This window comes from Prunus dulcis, chromosome 3 (genome assembly GCF_902201215.1).
Source record: "Prunus dulcis chromosome 3, ALMONDv2, whole genome shotgun sequence".
Classification (NCBI taxonomy): Eukaryota; Viridiplantae; Streptophyta; class Magnoliopsida; order Rosales; family Rosaceae; genus Prunus; species Prunus dulcis.
The window spans coordinates 12,418,758-12,439,459 of record NC_047652.1 but is presented as its reverse complement, the minus strand read 5'-3'; the positions used below and the strand labels follow the sequence as shown (position 1 = coordinate 12,439,459).

At 41.3% G+C, this 20,702-nt stretch overlaps 2 protein-coding genes across 2 annotated transcripts; one reads left to right on the top strand and one right to left on the bottom strand.

Annotated features, from left to right (window-relative positions):
• Window positions 1-3,317, bottom strand: LOC117622050 (ADP,ATP carrier protein 3, mitochondrial). Its single transcript, XM_034352564.1, has 4 exons — window positions 3,175-3,317; window positions 1,677-2,166; window positions 1,134-1,505; window positions 1-660 (listed from the first exon to the last, which is right to left on the bottom strand). Exons 2-4 carry the CDS (start codon window positions 2,142-2,144, stop codon window positions 361-363), a joined length of 1,140 nt encoding a protein of 379 aa, XP_034208455.1. The 5' UTR covers window positions 2,145-2,166; window positions 3,175-3,317; the 3' UTR covers window positions 1-360.
• A 3,355-nt stretch (window positions 3,318-6,672) lies between these two features.
• On the top strand, window positions 6,673-7,968 carry LOC117621768. Its single transcript, XM_034352320.1, has one exon. It carries the CDS (start codon window positions 6,673-6,675, stop codon window positions 7,966-7,968), a length of 1,296 nt encoding a protein of 431 aa, XP_034208211.1.
• Window positions 7,969-20,702: the final 12,734 nt, after the last annotated feature.

Here is a 20,702-nt window from a genome sequence, read left to right as displayed (position 1 = left end):
TTCACCACAAAAAGGATGTGAAATTTATATACACATTATGCACAAGTTAAAAATAAAACCATTTTATCAAATAAACTCGAATGCGACTAGAAATCACTAATTATAAACATAGTTGTGAGACCAGAAACCACTACTTATTGTCAACAAAGAACAAAGGAAACCCTGACACTACACCCGTCTACGAGCTCAAGCACAGATAGCAAGCACCCAAAATTCAAATTTCTTTCCTGTAACTATGATTTTTCTAATAACAGATCCCTAAACATTTGGAAAAGTAAAAGCACTTCCATTCATCCAAATTATTCAACTCAGACACAGTGCTTACACAACCACTAATGATTTTCGTCGACATAGCATTTATTAACCACCACCGCCAGACCCATACTTCTTGCCAAGAAGTACGACTTGCAGCTTGTCATAGCCAGCAAGCACACCAGCGCCTGCAACAGCACGCAATATGTTTGCTCCAGCACCCTTAAACAGTGATTTAGAACCCTCCTTTTTGATGATTTGCTTAAATGCATCTAAAGAGCTATTGTATTTAACTGCTTCTCCTGAAGTCATCATCATCCTTCTGCGGACTGTGTCAATGGGGTAAGAAGCTAATCCAGCACCAATCGTAATTCCCCATCCCAGCAAGAAACTAGCAAAGAAACTATCCTGTAAATCACAATGAGAAAAACAGCAATGAACATCAACATGCCTTTAATGTGTAAATTTCTTGGAAGACTAAAGCAGAATTTAAATATATCATTTGCCTACACTTCAGGGGCACATATTCAAATCCAAAACTGTTGGAAAATAAGCTAAAGGATATTTAAAATGGGATAAATATACAGAATGAACCCAAATTCCAACAAAGCATCTGTGCTAATTGCACAGTACACATTGACCCTTCACCAACTGACTTTGGGTAAGGCAGGCAGTGGTCAAAACAACTCCATGAGCAGCTACATTGCAAATAACTCAACCAGCTGACTGTGTTTCATATTAATGCAAAAAATTTCGTTTTACTAGCCCACACTTTTATAATGAACAAAGGAAAACATCCAGAGTATAAGACCCACAAACAAGTCAAATAAACACACACACAAAATTTCAAAGGGGGTACAAGTTCAAAATATTTAACATACCTGCAGGCCACCAGTTAGAACAACAGGTTTCAGAGAATCGTACATTCCGAAGTAGAGCCCACGATACACAATAATTCCAACACAAGAGATATTGAATCCTCGATACAGCCCAGCAATACCATCAGACTTGAGGGTTTTCTTGTAAACATCAATCAAACCATTAAACTGCCTCTCACCACCCTTTTTGGCAGCCTTGGCGTCATTTGCCAAACGTGTTCTTGCATAATCCAGAGAATATACAAAAAGAAGAGATGAAGCACCAGCAGCACCACCTGATGCCAGATTTCCAGCGAACCACTTCCAGTAACCATCTTTATCCTTCTTGAAGTTGAAAAGCCTCTTGAAGTAATCCTTGAAAGCAAAGTTTAAGGCCTGATACACAAGTTTTAACAATTTATAATGGCAATTAAAAGCCACAAGCTCCATGATGCATAATAGAAAAGCTAACACTCCAACACAACAATGCAGATATCTTAAAGTGATCTCTCATATTTTCTTTATAAGCAGTAAGCAGACAACATTTACTAGTGAATCAAAATTGACCTGGGTAGGAAAGTATCTGATAACATTAGCAGTGTTTCCTCTCCACAGAGCAAGGACACCCTCATCCTTAATTGTCCGGGCAAAGCAGTCAGTTATACCCTTGTATGGTTGAGAAAGCCGACCAGCCTTGATCATCTCATCCTGATTCTGTATTAGTAGTTTAACACGCTCAATTGGAGCAGCTGCGGTTTTGGAAACAGCAGCAGATACACCTCCCATGAGGAAATCCACAGCAAAACCAGCTGCACCTTTCTCTACTGGAGCCTGTACCACAATGGGGGGCAAAGGAGAGACTTGCGCAAGGGCAGTGCTTTCAAATGTTAGCAGGGGCCTCTGCAAACCTCCATTGGCATAAGCACCAGTCACACCATGGTTTCTTGTGTGCAAGTTGGGGGAAAGCCTAGAAATGAGAGAAGACTGCCCATGTATCTTCTGAAATACCAATGGATGGGATGACCCATCAGCCATGATTATGACTCAAGCCACTGACCTGCAAAAGAATAACATGATTTCAAATGCAGCCATGCACCAAGAAGAGGGGTCTGTTTTCTGTGACTGATACATAAAATGACAGGGTAATGAATTCTTCTCACAAGCTTATATAAATGGAATTTTTTCCATAAGATAGCAAATTCTTACAAATTGACAATACAAATATAAACAATGCACCAGAAGATTAACTAGTGGCACGGCCCATATAGATAATCCCAACAGAATACCTCGCAAACTGACAATACATACATAACTAATGTGCCATATCCTCAATGTGTCCTGGAAATAAATTTCACACAAGTTCGACGAACTGTCAACATTAACTGACGGTTTTGTCAACTATACATGAGTAAATTTATTTTTATTTATTACATTTGATCATTTTCAATTACCAAGGTGAAATTTTGAAGTGCAAATTGTCTCATTTCCGTCTACCCAACAAAATTTTCATTGCATATAAGATTAAGAGAGGAATGTTCGTGGTGGGCATGAGGATAGTAACTAACATTTCTTCTTCTGCCAATCAACAAAAAGAAGAATAAAAAAACCCAGAACCTTACTTTCCTTGCTCCAGTATGACCTTTAATTTTCCCAACTTTATTTGTTCTTTTGACCATTGGTCTACACAAAATTGATTACCTTACGTACCCAGCTAAGAAATGAATTGTGATTTTCTCTGAAATCAATAGTAAAATATTTTCACAATTATAAAACCCAAATTTTCATCCATTCAAACTTTCATTTCTCAGCAACCAAATATAAGTAAACATCCATGCATTTCATAAAACAAGAATTTAGAGCTGTTAACAACAACAACAAGAACCAGGTAAGATCAGTTAAAAATTAAACAAAAATGAAGAAAAATACAATTAAAAAAACACGGAAAATGGTCGTTAAGCAGAGCACAAGTCACAACTAGTTTCTACTGGATTTTCTCGGCACCCAAACAAAGCCGAAAAGGTGAAGAGTCAGAGGTGAAGGATCAGAGTTGGAAGAAAACCCGAACCTGAGAGGATCGCAGAGGAACAGAGGCACAGTGAGGAGGAGAGTGAGCGAAGGAGTGTTTTCGATCGGTAAATAGGAAATGAAGGAGATATAAATGAGACCGCAGGGGAGGGATGATTAGGGTTTTTTAGAATGACGGTTTTACCCTGGTTATGCCTTTAAATTAACGACTCGGCCAATCTTGCGCCTTTGAGTTTTGAGTACGAGCAATGAGCAGGCTCTAGTTGACCCCGCAATTCACCAGTGACCCGGGTTGGTCAAAATGTTATTTTTCCGTCATGTGAATATGCTATTTGGACCATGTTTATTCAAATCACATTTGGTTAGAAAGGCAAGTATATGTTAAGTTGATTTTCTTTTTGTTTATATTGTGATAAAAATTTATCAAACACTTATTACATTTTGACTGCCTTGACCAGGGACAGTCAGTGCGACCACCTTGGGCCCATTATTCAAGAGGGCCCAAATTTATTTTTATTTTTATAGTAAGTGTTTATTATATTATTATAAATATTAACTTATTTAATATTTTGAAAAATTTAAAGACCAATCGGAATGGACTCGGTCGAGTTGTAATGAAATGAAAAATACGGTCAAAATACCGTGAAGGGCAAAACGGTAATTTGGAAAAAGTCAGATTTTTATCCCTTTTCCTCTCTCTCTCTCTCTCTCTCTCTCTCTCTCTCTCTCTCTCTCTCTCTCTCTCTCCTCTCTCTCTCTCCTCCCGTCGCGCGACCCGCGCCCCCCTTCCCTTCCGATCAACACAGCCACCACCACAGGGCGTCCCGATCGTCGGCGTTGGTACCATCGGAACCGCCTCGGCCCCGCCGTCCTTTCCCAACCCGTCTCCGCCCTTGGGCCGACCGGAACTGGCCGGAAAACAGAGATTTCCGACCGGTTTTCACCCGATTTTCAGACCCTTCGTTCTCCCTCAATTCTCAACTAAATCTTTCGAGTAAGGTATGGATTCTCACCTATTTTTCATGCTCTAGCCGATGGTTGGATAGGTTTTCATCGATTTTAGATGTAGATCACTCGATTTTCGAATTGAAAATCGGTCGAACTTCGGCCTCCGTGATCGGCAGTTTTCGGCCACTTTTTGGGGTATGTCCAAGAACAAAAGTGGCTCCAAATGGGGTGTTTTACCTAGGATAGGAGTTTGGAGCCTTGGTTTTGAGTTTTTCAGGCAAGCCGTTATCGCTTTGAACACCCAAACTGCCGGCGCGTGTGGCGGCGCATGGGTGAAGGTAGTGTAGTAACTCTATGTATTTTTGCGATCCTCGTGTCGTCACAAGCACGTAAGATTTCGGGAACCTCGATTTGGAGTCCGTTTGAGCCCCGAACGAATTTTCCATATTATGTGATTCCCGGGTGTAGTGTCGTCAAGCCGTTGGATCGCACTCAATTTCAGATATGTTGTTCTACATGATTTTAGAATCGTGTAGGATTCAACGGATCGCGAATCGGAGTCCCGGATACTCCGGAATCGCGAACCCTGGGGCTAGGGTTTGGATTTTAAGCGATAACGCGATTGTGGCCCATCTGACCGTCCAATTCAGGCCAAACTCGCAAGATATGGGTAATTCTCTGTGAGGAACCCCTAGAGAATCCCAGATCGGCCATCGGAGATCGTGAACCCCACGGGGTTCCGGATCGACCGGTCTGGCAGTTTATCGCTTAGTAAAGCTTTAGGTCTTTTAAGGCCGTTCTAACTGTCTGAAATGCTAAAGTGGGCATAGGGTTGACTTTAAATTGAGTGCACGCATTTCTAGGAGCCAGGGGTCAGGGTTTTTAATTTAATATTTTTATTGAGCAGTTTTATTAATTTAATATTCATGGTTAATCAGGCACCAGAGGCCCGACCGACCCACAGGAGGGACCTTCAAGAGGTCCAGCTAGCTCGGACCAGCAGTGAGTGAACTTTTCTTTTCTACATGAGTTTTATAAATAAAATTGCATTATTTGATCTTGAACAAGTATTATTCATTGTGATTTTCTAGCATGTCTCTGAAATTAAATGTCGTATTTATACATTGCTTAGCTGAGTATACCAAAGTGATATAAAAAGCAGAGTTTAAGAATTTTACCAGAGGAAATAGCAATTTAATTTTAGATTTACTGAAATGCAGTTATTTAGCTGACTTTTCTAAGATATTATATTTTTAAACCACCATGTACCCAGTTATGGTGATTACCCTCAGATGGACCGATGTCTACGGACATCCAGTCTATTTTCAGTTTTGTCAGTGCACTTGACATTGCCTCACGAGTTTCGGAGACGCTCGGACCGTGAGTGCCAGGATTTGCGGCTCGGCTGACTTGGTGTCCCGAGACCTGCCGGGATTTGCGGCTCGAGTTGACTCTATGTCACCGAGACCTGCCAGGATTGCAGATCAGGCTGACTACGGTCCCTTAAATCCTGCCAGAGCGGCTTGAGTCGACTTTGTGTCATCGAGACCTGCCAGCGGATCAGGTTGACTATAGTCCCCTGAATCCTGCCAGTTTGCGGCTCGGATAGACTGTGTGTCGCCGAGACCTGCCAGGGGAATTGACGGATTTACAGGGGTACACCTAGGTGGTAGTTTTAAAGGAATTTCATTGCTTTTATGCAACTATTGATTTCTGTGATTGTATACAAGTTTTCTCGATATTGAACGTGTTTTATATTTATCTATATATATGTGAATGATTTGAATTTAGCATAATTCAAGTGCAATTTATATATCCAGCTTTTTATGGCTATTATTTTTTAACGGCGGTTATGATGTTTATAAATTGTTTCAAGAACATTATTTTTGTCCACTCACACTTTCAAATTGTTTTACGCCCCCACGCTGTAGACATGCGCAGGAATCCACCACCGGGCCTTCTTCTAGCTCCTGCGCCACTCACCAAACGTAGGATTTTGTTGTAAAATACTTAAATTCTTGTAAATTATTAGTAACTGCTCTGATATCTGAGTAGAGTTGAGAATCGTAAGTGTGGAACGTGTGGTTGATTTATTCTGGCAGTTGGTGTGAATATAATTGTTTGTTTAACAGGTGAAAATTTTTGGTTTGGACAAATTACAGGGGAGACTCTGCCGAATTTTCGGCAGGAGTCTAAGGGAAGTTTTAAACGTAGTTGTAATAGGAAGGGTAAAAAGGTCTTTTGTGTCCGACATACGCCAGGGGTCGAACACGCACAGGGTCCGACTCGAATTCCAAAGTGGAATTAGGATCGGGTCCTGTCAACTTGGTATCAGAGCATTAGGTTTCACTTCCTGTAGACCCTACAATCGTGTTTTCTAGTGTTACTGAACACTTGTTTTCTGCGACAGTTGATTATGGGCTCTAAACGTGGTGGCTTCCGTAAGGGGACTAGACAGTCGTCCCGAGTGAGGTGACATAATTCCCCTCCCGAACCAGAGGACTTTCCTATTCCAGAACCGGTACAGGAACCGGTTGAGCAGTCGTTTGTCGGAGGCCCATCAGGGCCCGCACCTCTTATGCCCACTATGATGGGAGATCCCAATTTCCAGCAGACTTTAGAGTTGTTGACTCAGGCCCTATCCCAGACTGGGCAGTCCAGAGACCCGTCCTTGGGATATGCTGATCAAGCAAAGAGAATTGGGGCCACAGATTTTGACGGTGATGTTGACCCAGCAGTGGCCGAAGAGTGGATAGAGAGGATGGAGCGGATCATGGAAGTGATGGCTGTTCCACAGGATCGCAAGGTAGTTTTGGCCACGTTCTTTTTGATCAGAAATGCCAGACACTGGTGGGAGTCAGTTAGAAGGCGATATCGGGATCCATCAGCCATTACTTGGCCAGTCTTTCGAGCTGCTTTTGACAGCCAGTATTACCCGCAGGCTTATCAGAACCTGAAAATGGAGGAATTCCTGCAATTGGAACAGGGGACGATGACAGTGTTGGAGTACGAGAAAAAGTTCAATGAATTGTCCAAATACTGCATTCCACTAGTAGAAGATGAAAGTAAGAAGTGCCAGCTGTTCACTAGAGGATTGAAGGCCTCCATTCGAGATATTGTGATCAGTCAGCGGCTGACTAATTTTGGGGATTTGGTAATGTCAGCTTCGCTGATAGAGAGTAGCCAGATGATGGTCAAAGCACGAGGTGAACCTCGGAGGAGACAGTTTGATATGGGTGGTCCCAGTCAGGGGTCAGCCAAGAGGGGTAGCTACAGTTCTGGGTCGTCCAGTGGCCGCAGTTATGGAGGTTTTCGACCTGGAGTTAGTTCGAGTGGAGGCTTCAATCAGAGCGGCAGTTCTGGGAGCCGTTCTGTGGGCAGTACAGTTAGAGGTTCTGGGAGACCGCCACCTTCAGCAGCTGGCAAGATGAGGAGTCCGCAGTGTACTGTGTGTGGCAGATATCATACCGGGACTTGCCGACAGGGTACCACAGGATGTTTTCATTGTGGTCAGCCTGGACATTTCTTGCGAGAGTGCCCGGTATTGCTTCAGGGTGGAGAGGTAGGCACACAGGGCAGATCGCAGTTTAGAGCAGCCTCGTCCAGTGGTGGGACCCAGACCAGTGTTGCCAGCAGAGGTGGCAGTCAGCAGCAAGGACGAGGTGGACGTGCCAGAGCCACGGGCAAAGTGTACCATATGTCCCAGCAACAGGCACAGACATCACCGGATGTGGTTACAAGTATTTTATCAGTCTTTGGAACTCCTGCTAGAGTTTTGATTGACCCTGGGGCTGCACACTCATTTGTTACACCTAGTTTTGCCCACAACGCTGATGTCGGACTTTCAGTCCTACGGGATGAATTAGCGATCTCTGTACCTACATGAGAGATTTTTCATGTAGGTACTGTGTATCGCGATAGTGCAGTGTTAGTAGGCGAGGTATGTCTGGAAGCAGATTTGATTCCATTGGAAATGGTGGGCTTGGATGTTATTTTGGGCATGGATTGGCTAGCCGAACATCATGCCTCCGTGGATTGCTTCAGGAAAGAAGTTGTATTTCGTAGTCCTGGTCGACCTGAAGTGACATTTTATGGTGAGCGTAGAGTGCTCCCATCTTGCCTCATTTCAGCGATGACGGCAAAGAGATTGCTCAGAAAAGGGTGCTCAGGATATCTAGCCTACGTAATTGATACCAGGAATCAGGAGTTGAAGTTGGAGGATATTCCAGTAGTTAGGAATTTTCCAGACGTGTTTCCTGATGATCTTCCTGGGTTACCTCCTCACCGGGGGATCGAGTTCACTATTGAGCTCATTCCAGGAACAAGCCCTATATCACAAGCACCCTACAGGATGGCACCAGCAGAATTAAAGGAATTGAAAGTGCAGCTACATGAGTTAGTAGATAAGGGCTTCATCCGACCTAGCTTTTCCCCATAGGGTGCTCCAGTGCTGTTTGTGAAGAAGAAGGATGGTACCATGAGGCTATGTATTGATTACAGACAGTTGAATAAAGTCACGGTGTGGAACAAGTATCCGTTGCCCCGTATTGATGATTTATTTGACCAGTTGAGGGGTGCTAAAGTATTTTCCAAGATTGATTTGAGATCTGGGTACCATCAGTTACGGATTAAAGAAGAAGATGTGCCTAAGACAGCTTTCCGAACGAGGTATGGACACTATGAGTTCTTGGTGATGCCATTTTGATTGACAAATGCACCAGCTGCGTTTATGGATCTGATGAACAGAGTGTTCCGACGTTAGTTGGATCGCTTCGTGATCGTATTCATAGATGATATTCTGGTGTATTCCAAAAGTCAGAAGGCGCACACGAAGCATTTGGAACTGGTGCTGAAGACTCTGAGAAGGAAGAAATTGTTTGCTAAATTCAGTAAGTGCCAATTCTGGCTGGATAGAGTTAATTTCTTGGGGCATGTTATCTCTGCAGAAGGTGTCTATGTTGATCCCTAGAAGATCGAGGCAGTAGTGAATTGGCCACAACCAACCAACGTTACTGAGGTACGGAGTTTTCTTGGATTAGCTGGTTATTATCGTCGCTTTGTGGAAGGCTTTTCTACTATAGTGGCGCCTCTCACTCGTTTGACAAGAAAAGGAGTTAAGTTTGAATGGTCAAATGAGTGTGAAAAGAGCTTCAATGAACTCAAAACCAGGTTAACCACTGCTCCAGTGTTAATGCTTCTAGATGATAGTGGCAACTTTGTTATCTACAGTGATGCCTCCCAACAGGGACTTGGATTTGTACTGATGCAGCATGGTCGGGTGATTGCTTATGCTTCCAGACAGCTAAAGAAGCATGAGATGAATTACCCTGTTCATGATTTGGAGTTAGCAGCAGTGGTATTTGCTTTGAAGATTTGGAGGCACTACCTGTACGGGGCCACATGTCAGATTTTTATAGATCACAAGAGCTTGAAGTATTTATTCATTCAGAAGGAGCTGAATCTAAGGCAGAGAAGATGACTAGAGTTGATCAAGGATTATGATTGTACCATTGAGCACCATCCGGGGAGAGCTAATGTGGTAGCTGATGCACTCAGCAGGAAATCTTCTGGCTCAATAGCTTATTTCCGAGGGAGATATGTACCATTGATGATCGACCTGAGGAAGCTCAGAGTTGAGCTGGGTGTGGATGAGCAGGGAGCATTGTTAGCTACTCATCCGGTGAGACCAGTGTTGGTGGAACGAATAATAGCAGCTCAAGTAGAGGATCCTTTGATTTGCACACTACGAGCAGAAGTGGAGAGTGGTGATAGAACGGATTGTTCAGTGAGGAACGATGGAGCTCTGATGGTGGGTACCAGGTTGTATGTTCCTAATGATGAAGCTCTAAAGAAGGAAATTCTCGAAGAGGCCCATAGCTCAGCCTTTGCAATGCACCCTGGAAGCACTAAAATGTACCATACTTTAAGGGAGCACTACTGGTGGCCTTTCATGAAGAAGGAGATAGCAGAATATGTCAGAAAGTGCTTGATTTGTCAGCAGGTGAAAGCAGAACGACAGAAACCTTCTGGGCTGTTACAACCACTTCCAATTCCTGAGTGGAAGTGGGAGCATCTGAATATGGATTTCGTGTTCAAGCTTCCTCGAACACGGAATAAGCACGATGGAGTTTGGGTGATTGTGGATTGACTGACGAAGTCTGCTCATTTCTTACCGGTGAGAGCAAACTACACGTTAAATAAGTTGGCTAAGCTCTTCATCGATGAAATAGTGAGACTTCATGGGGTACCAGTCCCTATTACTTCTGATAGAGATCCACGGTTTACCTCCCGATTTTGGATGAAGTTGCATGAAGCTTTTGGAACCCAGTTACAGTTCAGCATTGTCTTTCATCCTCAGACAGACGGACAGTCTGAGAGGACGATTCAGACTTTGGAAGATATGTTGAGAGCTTGTGCACTGCAGTCTCGGGAGGACTGGGATGAGAAATTGCCACTTATGGAGTTTGCTTATAATAATAGCTACCAGGCGAGTATCAGAATGTCCCCATTTGATGCATTGTATGGGAAACAGTGTACAACTCCATTTTATTGGGATGAAGTGGGCGAGCACCGACTGGAAGTGGCCGATGATGTCGAACGGACAAAAGAACAGGTGAAAATAATTCGAGAACGACTCAAGACGGCCCAGGACAGACAAAAGAGCTATGCAGATAATAGAAGGAAAGACCTTCAGTTTGAGGTTGGTGACTGGGTATTCCTGAAGCTATCGCCTTGAAAGGACGTGGTAAGGTTTGGAAGGCGAGGAAAACTAAGTCATCACTATATTGAACCATACGAGATTATGGAGCGGGTAGGCCCAGTAGCTTACAGATTTGCCTTGCCTCCAGATCTGTCTCGGTTGCACGACGTGTTTCATGTCTCGATGCTCCGGAAGTACATTTCGGATCCTTCTCATGTGCTGGAGGAACAACCGATAGAGCTACAAGAAGATTTGACTTATGTCGAGCAACCAGTTCAGATTTTAGATCGGAAGATGCAAGTTTTGCGTTCGAGGGAGATTCCACTCGTGGAGGTCCTATGGAGGAGTCATACTGTGGAAGAGGCCACATGGGAACCTGAGGACCAGATGCGGGAACAGTACCCGTACCTCTTCGAGTAACAGGTACGTAAATTTCGAGGACGAAATTTTCTTTAAGGGGGGTAGATTGTAATAACCCAAAACAAAATATCCTAAAATTAGTATTAATTTATTCTAGAAGAAAGACGATTTTGCCCTCACATTATTTAATGGAGAAAAGTTGACTTTTTGACGGAGAAGGAATTTGGCGATTCCACCTACGCCGTTGTGTAGAACACGACAAAACGAGTCCGTAGACACGGAGTGGACTCGAATCGGAGTTGTAACGAAGAAAATACGGTTAAAATACCGTGAAGGGCAAAACGATAATTTGGACAAAGTCAGATTTTTATCCCTTTTCCTCTCTCTCTCTCTTCTCAGTTCTCTCTCCTCTCGTCGCGCGACCCGCGCCCCCCCTTCCCTTCCGATCAACACAACCACCACCACAGGCCGTCCCGATCGTCAGTGTTGGTACCATCAGAACCGCCTCGGCCTCGCCGTCCTTTCCCGACCCGTCTCCGCCCTTGGGCCGACTGGAACTGGCTGAAAAACCGAGATTTCCGACCGGTTTTCACCTGATTTTCAAACCCTTCGTTCTCCCTCAATTCTCAACCAAATCTTTCGAGTAAGGTATGGATTCTCACATATTTTTCATGCTCTAGCTGATGGTTGGATAGGTTTTCATCGATTTTAGCTGTAGATCACTCGATTTTCGAATTGAAAATTGGCCAAACTTTGGCTTCCGTGATCGGCCGTTTTCGGCTACTTTTTGGGGTATGTCCAAGAACAAAAGTGGCTCCAAATGGGGTGTTTTACCTAGGATAGGAGTTTGGAGCCTTGGTTTTGAGTTTTTCCGGCAAGCCGTTATCGCTTTGGACACCCAAACTGCCAGCGCATGTGGCGGCGCGTGGGTGAGGGTAGTGTAGTAACTCTGTGTATTTTTGCGATCATCGTGTCGTCACGAGCGCGTATTATTTCGCGGATCTCGATTTGGAGTCCGTTTGAGCCCCGAACGAATTTTTCATATTGTGCGATTCCCGGGTGTAGTGTCGAGCCGTTGGATCGCACTCAATTTCGGATATGTCGTTCTACATGAATTTAGGATCGTGTAGGATTCAACGGATCGTGAATCGGAGTCCCGGATACTCCGAAATCGCGAACCCTGGGGCTAGGGTTTGGATTTTAAGCGATAACGCAATTGTGGCCCATCTGACCGTCCAATTTCAAGCCAAACTCGCAGGATATGGGTAATGCTCTGTGAGGAACCTCTAGAGAATCCCAGATCGGCCATCGGAGATAGTGGATCCCACGGGGTTCCGGATCGACCGGTCTGGCAGTTTATCGCTTAGTAAAGCTTTAGGTCTTTTAAGGCCGTTCTAACTGTCTGAAATGCTAAAGTGGGCATAGGGTTGACTTTAAAATGAGTGCACGCATTTCTAGGAGCCAAGGGTCAGGGTTTTTAATTTAATATTTTTATTGAGCAGTTTTATTAATTTAATATTTATGGTTAATCAGGCACCAGAGGCCCGACCGACCCACAGGAGGGACCTTCAAGAGGTCCAGCTAGCTCGGACCAGCAGTGAGTGGACTTCTCTTTTCTACATGAGTTTTATAAATAAAATTGCATTATTTGATCTTGAACAAGTATTATTCATTGTGATTTTCTAGCATGTCTCTGAAACTAAATATCGTATTTATACATTGCTTAGCTGAGTATACCAAAGTGATATAAAAAGCAGAGTTTAAGAATTTTACTAGAGGAAATAGCAATTTAATTTCAGATTTACTGAAATGCAGTTATTTAGCGGACTTTTCTAAGATATTATATTTTTAAACCACCATGTACCTAGTTATGGTGATTACCCTCAGATGGACCGATGTCTACGAACATCCAGTCTATTTTCAGTTTTGTCAGTGCACTTGACATTGCCTCACGAGTTTCGGGGACGCTCGGACCGTGAGTGCCAGGATTTGCGGCTTGGCTGACTTGGTGTCCCAAGACTTGCCAGGATTTGCGGTTCGAGTTGACTCTGTGTCACCGAGACCTGCCAGGATTGCGGATCAGGCTGACTACGGTCCCTTGAATCCTGCCAGAGCGGCTCGAGTCGACTTTGTGTCATCGAGACCTGCCAGCGGATCAGGCTGACTATAGTCCCCTGAATCCTGCTAGTTTGCGGCTCGGATAGACTGTGTGTCGCCGAGACCTGCCAGGGGAATTGACGGATTTACAGGGGTACACCTAGGTGGTAGTTTTAAAGGAATTTCAGTGCTTTTATGCAACTATTGATTTCTGTGATTGTATACAAGTTTTCTCGATATTGAACGTGTTTTATATTTATCTATATATATGTGAATGATTTGAATTTAGCATAATTCAAGTGCAATTTATATATCCAGCTTTTTATGGCTATTATTTTTTAACGGGGGTTATGATGTTTATAAATTGTTTCAAGAACATTATTTTTATCCACTCACACTTTCAAATTGTTTTACGCCCCCACGCTGTAGACGTGCACAGGAATCCACCACCGGGCCTTCTTCTAGCTCCTACGCCACTCACCAAACGTAGGATTTTGTTGTAAAATACTTAAATTCTTGTAAATTATTAGTAACTGCTCTGATATCTGAGTAGAGTTGAGAATCGTAAGTGTGGAACGTGTGGTTGATTTATTCTGGCAGTTGGTGCGAATATAATTGTTTGTTTAACAGGTGAAAATTTTTGGTTTGGACAAATTACAGGGGAGACTCTGCCGAATTTTCGGCGGGAGTCTAAGGGAAGTTTTAAACGTAGTTGTAACAGGAAGGGTAAAAAGGTCTTTTCTGTCCGACATACGCCAGGTGTCGAACACGCACAGGGTCCGACTCGAATTCCAAAGTGGAATTAGGATCGGGTCCTGTCATCTGGTCTATTCCGCTTCTCAAGAAGAAGAATGCTTTTGTGCACCTGTTCTTATTCCACTCCTCCAGATCGCTTTTACTTCTTCATCTTCTTCTTTTCTTCTTTCTCTTCTTCTACAGAGTTTTGAATCATCTCCTAAGCCTCCATCTAAGCTGGTCCTTGTGAATCCTCTTCTTTTAGTTACAGGTTAAAATATTTCTGTTGGTAGATTGGGGAGATTCCAAAATCCAAAGTGTGGGCTTTTATTCAGATTAATTTTTTTGTTAATTTGGACAGGTTAGATCTTGGTTGAAAAATAAGATTGAGTTCACCACTAAGTTTAAATTGTTGTAAAGTCAACAATGTGGATCCCAAAATGGCAAGCCCCACTACCCAATTGATTGAAGAATATTAATGATGCTTGTCTGTCAATTATTCGAGTGAAGCCAAATGCTTGTGAAGTGAACAGCCAATGTCTTTGGCCTATAAATAGATACCTCCATCAGTAGAAGAGGGTGCTTAGAGAAGAGGAAGAGAAGGAAGAAAGAAGGTGAGTGAGTGGAGAGGAAAGAGAGCAGAGAGAAATTCTCCAAGAGAGAAAATTCAGTGAGCCACACATATTGTAAACACTAAAGTTGTAGCCCTATTATTTTATATAGTGGAAAAGTTACTGCTGCTGCTCTCCGAGGACGTAGGCATAGCCGAACCTCGTTAAATGTTGTGTCTCATCTACTTTACGTGCAGCTCAATATTTTAGCACATATTCCGTTCATTTTATAACACGTTATCAGCACGAGAAGCTCTCAGGTATAATTTTTGTGCTACACTATTATTTATACTACTAACCATTATGTTGATGTAAGGAAGAAAAGTAGTGAAGGAGCTGTGGTCTGCTAGAGAGATATACGAGCAAACCAACTGGAAGGATAAGCTCCTTGTCTCTAAACTTTTCCATTATTTTATTATTTCTTTACAATATTTAATACATAGTAAGGTTAATGCAGGTGTACTGGTGACATTGGAAAAGCAGAGGCTTGAATTCAAACATGCACAAAACCAATTTAATATGATAAGATATGTTGGAAAGCTGTTTTTGGTTTAATATATTATAATGGCAAAAAGAAAAGAACATATGCAATTGGGAGCATGCATATACACAGAACACATCCTTATCATTCGATTATTGTTTACTTTTATATATGGTTATCTTATATATATATATATATTATAATATTAATATTGAAAGGTGGTAATATAATATAACACGTTATATAAAGTGTGTGTATATATATATATATATATATATTTATTTATAATACTGATATACTTTATGAATATATATATATAGTGGCGGTTTTATCCATTGTATGGTGTAGGTTCATTACGCATATAATAGTATCTATTTAAAAGGGTGACGCGAGTTTATCGTCCATACCTTTACTTTTATTTAAATGTATGGAGCAGAATTAGTGCCCATACAAGCACGTTTACTTTATCGCACATTTACTTTTACTTAAAGTATGATGTGGAATTAACCCTCATACTTTATGAATTTACTTTACCGCACATTTACTTTTATTTAAAGTATGATGTGGAATTAACCCTCATACTTTATGAATTTATTTTACCGCACATTTACATTTATTTAAAGTATGGTGCGGGTTTATCGTCCATACCAGTAATTTATTTACCAGTAATTTATTTACAAGCAATTTATTTTATGGATTAATTGTGTGGTATGATGAGTTTTTCAGTATACAGATCAGGACCAGAAGTTCCTTGATCCTCATCATACAATTACATCAGGGCTTGAAGATCCTTGATGATGATATTGATATGAGAGCTGGCAGTCTCTCCGGTACTATATTTGTAAACATGTGATTGGACTTGAGGGTCCTTGATCCTTGACATGTAAATAAGGACCTGAGGTTCCTTAATGATGTAACAGTATCGTATTGGTTAATAGTGCAGTACATATGGATAATAACTGTACTGGCAAATGTACTGTACACATGAATAGATACGTATTCATGACTTGATGAATAGTACCGGATATATGAATAGTGACGGATACATAAATATTAACCATTTTGGGTAAACCGTCACTATATACAAAAGGGAACCTGCAGTTCCTTAAACTCATGGATGAGCAATTAAATGAGATGCCAGAAGTTCCTCAAAATATGGACAATTATGTAAGGGCTTGAAGTCCAGAAATATGTACAAAAATTGTAAAAATGTCCATACCATGAGAATATGTGATTTTGGCCCGAAGTTCAAAATCTAAGGGGATTGAATGTCCATACCATGAGAATATGTGATTTTGGCATGAAGTTCAAAATCTAACAGTGTTGAGAACCTAAAGTTCCAACAGTTAAATGGACAACCCTTGAGGTATTATTGCAAATTGTGGTACACCACATATTTCTTTGGCATAAGAAAATGATGAATTTAATAAAGTTTGATTATGTTATAATCGACACCTCAAGGAAGAAATATATTTTGTGAATTCCGGTTGTTAAGAATACACCGTGAAATGGATAATATCAGTATAAACCTCAAATGATGAATTGAGGCTCCCCACATATTTTGTTATATCTGGGCCGGAAGCCCATGGATCCAAATATATGAGAGATCCCGAACTTGAAGTTGTGGGCATATATTAGTTAATGCTCTTCACTACTATATTGCGATATTATCGTGGCTTTTACTCAATTCATATTTCATGTCCATTTGAAAAGGGCGAATAAATTCTGAGTTTGTGTTTAGCCCGGGCCAGAAGTTACGGGCTCACATGCGTTGAAATATGAAATTTGGGAGAGTTGATGTGGTTATTTGAACCTATAAGGCACAAGGTTCCAAACCGTCATTTTGAAAAGACGTAAAAACCACAGGTGTAAGTTTAAGAATGTGCGCAATTATTATAACAGGAAAGGAGCATACAACATATAGATTTTTTTCCACCTGCAATGAAGGTGCAGGCCCTGTAAAATCTATAAAATTACATTATGTTCTGGAAGCCTCTGAAGAAAGAGGACGACGCCTCTTAAGCTTAGCCATGAGCCTCTCGTGGTCTCCCAAAATTCTTTCATTGGAGACCTGCAGCATGTCTAGCCTTCTCAGTGTATCAACGGAGTACGAACTCACCAGTTTCAACAAGGCATTATTCTCCCCTTTAAGTTTCTCAACCTCCTGTTGAGACTCATGAAGCATTATTCTCCCCTTTAAGTTTCTCAACCTCCTGTTGAGACTCATGAAGCATTCTTTGAAGAGACGAATTTTCAGTTGTTAGCTTCTGAATCTCGTTTGCTCTAGCACGCAAACGATCAGCCATGTTAGAAACAGAAGCAGCACTCTGAATGCTAGAAGCCATTGAGTCATCAATAGCCTCTTCCTCAGACCTCCCTGTTAACAATATTTCATCCATTGGAGTAATGAAATTCCTAGCTACTATGACAGCAGTAGCATCATTCATCATCATAGAATCATTAACTGTGAGATGACGATTTTGGGATACAAAGGATGGACGCCAAACTTTGGCATCACTGGTTGTTGTGGGAGCATCATTTAAATTGAAATAATTTGGGCAGGAAGAAGAGGAAGCCATTTTAAGAAGGTTTCGAAGAAAGTCTTAGAAAAACTAAAGTTTCAGAAAATGAAGGAAGTTGAGTTGAAACGCAGTTGCTCCAATCAAGTTTTGTAAAGGCAATATCTATAGACGAAAATGTGGCAACATTTCCAGGATCCCAATATCTTCTCGAATCCCCATATTATCTTTTTCTTTCCCAGAGTCCAAAACTTCACGTGGCCTCTAATAATGCATGTCGGCACTTTCGGCATTTTCAAGTATTATTTTCGTCAAAGCCGATCTTGCTTTACGGATTTCACAGAGCTACTTTTTCAAAAGTATCCCGAGAATCTCGCAATTTTCCTATGGTTAATTTGAAATTCACCGGTTCTACCTATTCCTCTTATTTGTGTATAAATGTGTTACTAACGAAATTTTCTTTGCAGAAGACATCCAATTTTCTCCATACCTAGTGATGCGATATCTACTTGTTTTTCTTATCAGTGAGCACTCAATATGCCCGAGAAGCAAGACTATCTATGATCATCCATTCAGGAAGCGAGACTATCCCTGATCACGTTTCCGCTACATCAGGGAACTGTGAAGGCGACCTTATGCTCTAATCTCCTGAGGTCCTTCTAGACTAGGAGAAATGAGAGCTTGTTGTTTGCTCCCACCAACTTCCTTCCTTGATTGCTTACCTTACCTTGCAATCAATATCACAATTTTTGTATTTTTTCTTTCTTTTTATAACTCTCTGTTCATAAAGGATTTTATTTCTTTAGAATGAACATCCGAAGAAAGAATCCATGCGGTGATCCTAACTCTGAGGGTTATTTGTTTTTTGACAGAGAGAAGAATTGTGATTTTTGCTCTTGCAGGATATAACTAGATCATCAAGCACTACATTATATTTACTGGGCCGATACGAGTTTGAATGATACTTGAGAAAAGTTTCTCCCACCTAAGGATGTAAGCAATACTTGTGTTATTTTATGCTTATATACTTATTTGATATTTTATCTTGAAAGGTAACCAAATGGGGAGATAAGTCCGTTCCAAAAGAATGGCTTGTATGTATCCATGAATTATTAACGCAAATTTTACAGATTGCAAGTTGGATACATTGATAATACACTGCACAAATTAAAGTCCCATAAGAACAAAATATGGGTATAGCAGTGATCAATATGATGCACGCCTGTTGCGTAGCAAATGATGTGGATTGAAGTCCCGAAAGGACAATCCTTTGACATGTCAATATTGATATTGTGCACGCCTAATGCGTAGCAAATTGTATGGGTTAAAGTCCCATAAATTAATTGACATGTATGTATTAATCTGTGGCATGCCTGCAGCATGACAGATATATGGGTTCTAAATGTTCCAACTCCCTAAATGGAGATTATCCACCCCCTACTATAAAATAACGCTCCATTGGAGGTTATAATCCACATTCTCACATAATAAAAGCCCCCTGCAGTGGCTTGGGTACCCAAAAGCAAAGAAATGCTTATAATTGATGCATGCGCATGCACATGAGAATGGTGGGATCATGAATTGATGAATGACAAATTTTGATTTTGGAGTAGCTACTCAAATCATCAATGGGTTGTGTTGATTGGAACCACGTTCAATTATTAAATGTCGACAATATCATTGGCCAAAATGGAATGAGGCAATTCCATTATAGATGAGAATGAACGTGAAAGAACAAACCCACAGTACGAACCCCAAAAGATGTTAATATTGAAAGTTATACTTGGGTGTTCGGAATAAAAGGGAATATACCTACTTTGTATGACACAATGTTTTTGGCATAAACAAGGAATGTTGGGTTTTCTCCATATTTATAGATTCAATTGTGCCCCTTTATTGCACATTTACGGAGACCAACATGTTATCTTTAAGGGTTATTAAATGCACGGAGCATATCACCAAAAGTGATTCCCTAAAGATGTATAAATAGCTGGGTTAAAGCTATATAATGTGTCATAAAGTTTAATCCCTTTAAACAAAATCCTTGAAAGGATTGAAATTGCATGAAGCAAGTCCCTGAAGGACATGTGCCTGAAGCACAAAATCTGTACTCAATACTAATGTACATAAATTGCCTCAGTGAGTATATTGATTATAATATGTTTGCAACATATTAAAACTTCTGAAGAGTTCAAGAAATATTTGTCTCGACTTAAGGATCGAGCATTATGCCAACGAGATTCTTGCTTATACTAAGAAAGTATTGAAGCATTTTTATGAGGATTATCCGTTGGACACTTTAAGGATTTTCCGGAAGTATATTGGACCGGACATCATATTTTCCAGATAGAGCTCAACTCCATCACCATCATTTTGGGATGATGTGAGGTATATTTGATGCTATCTCCGCATAACACCATGTACGGGCATATTCTTTTCAAGTGAACTTACAAATAGCCCAAGTTTTGTTGGAAACGCGGACTCTGAAAATTTCTATGATTTACATAGAGATAGCTCACTGGAAATATATTTACTTACTCAACTACGAGAATTGTTAATGGCTACATCCTCCACTCACTCCGAAAGATTCTCACTCCAAAAGATAGTCATGAAGACATCCGGGGGAGATATTAATCAGGGGGAGCATCCAGAAGTATGCTATACAGATTGTTGTACTCTTCTTTCTTCCTTCCATCAGTTTTCTACCTCACTAGGTTTTCTCCAAGCAAGTCTTTAATGATGCAACCGACATATCATTTGTGGTCTCCAAGGGGGAGTGTTGTAAAGTCAACAATGTGGATCCCAAAATGGCAAGCCCCACTACCCAATTGATTGAAGAATATTAATGATGCTTGTTCACCTTAATTATTCAAAGTGAAGCCAAATGCTTGTGAAGTGAACAAATAATGTCTTTGGCCTATAAATAGATACCTCCATCAGAGAAGAGAAGAGGGTTAGTGAAGAGGAAGAGAAGAAGGAAGAAAGAAGGTGAGTGTATAGTGAAAAAGTTACTGCTACTGCTCTCCGAGGACGTAGGCATAGCCGAACCTCGTTAAATGCTGTGCCTCATCTACTTTACGTGCAGCTCAATATTTTAGCACATATTCCGTTCATTTT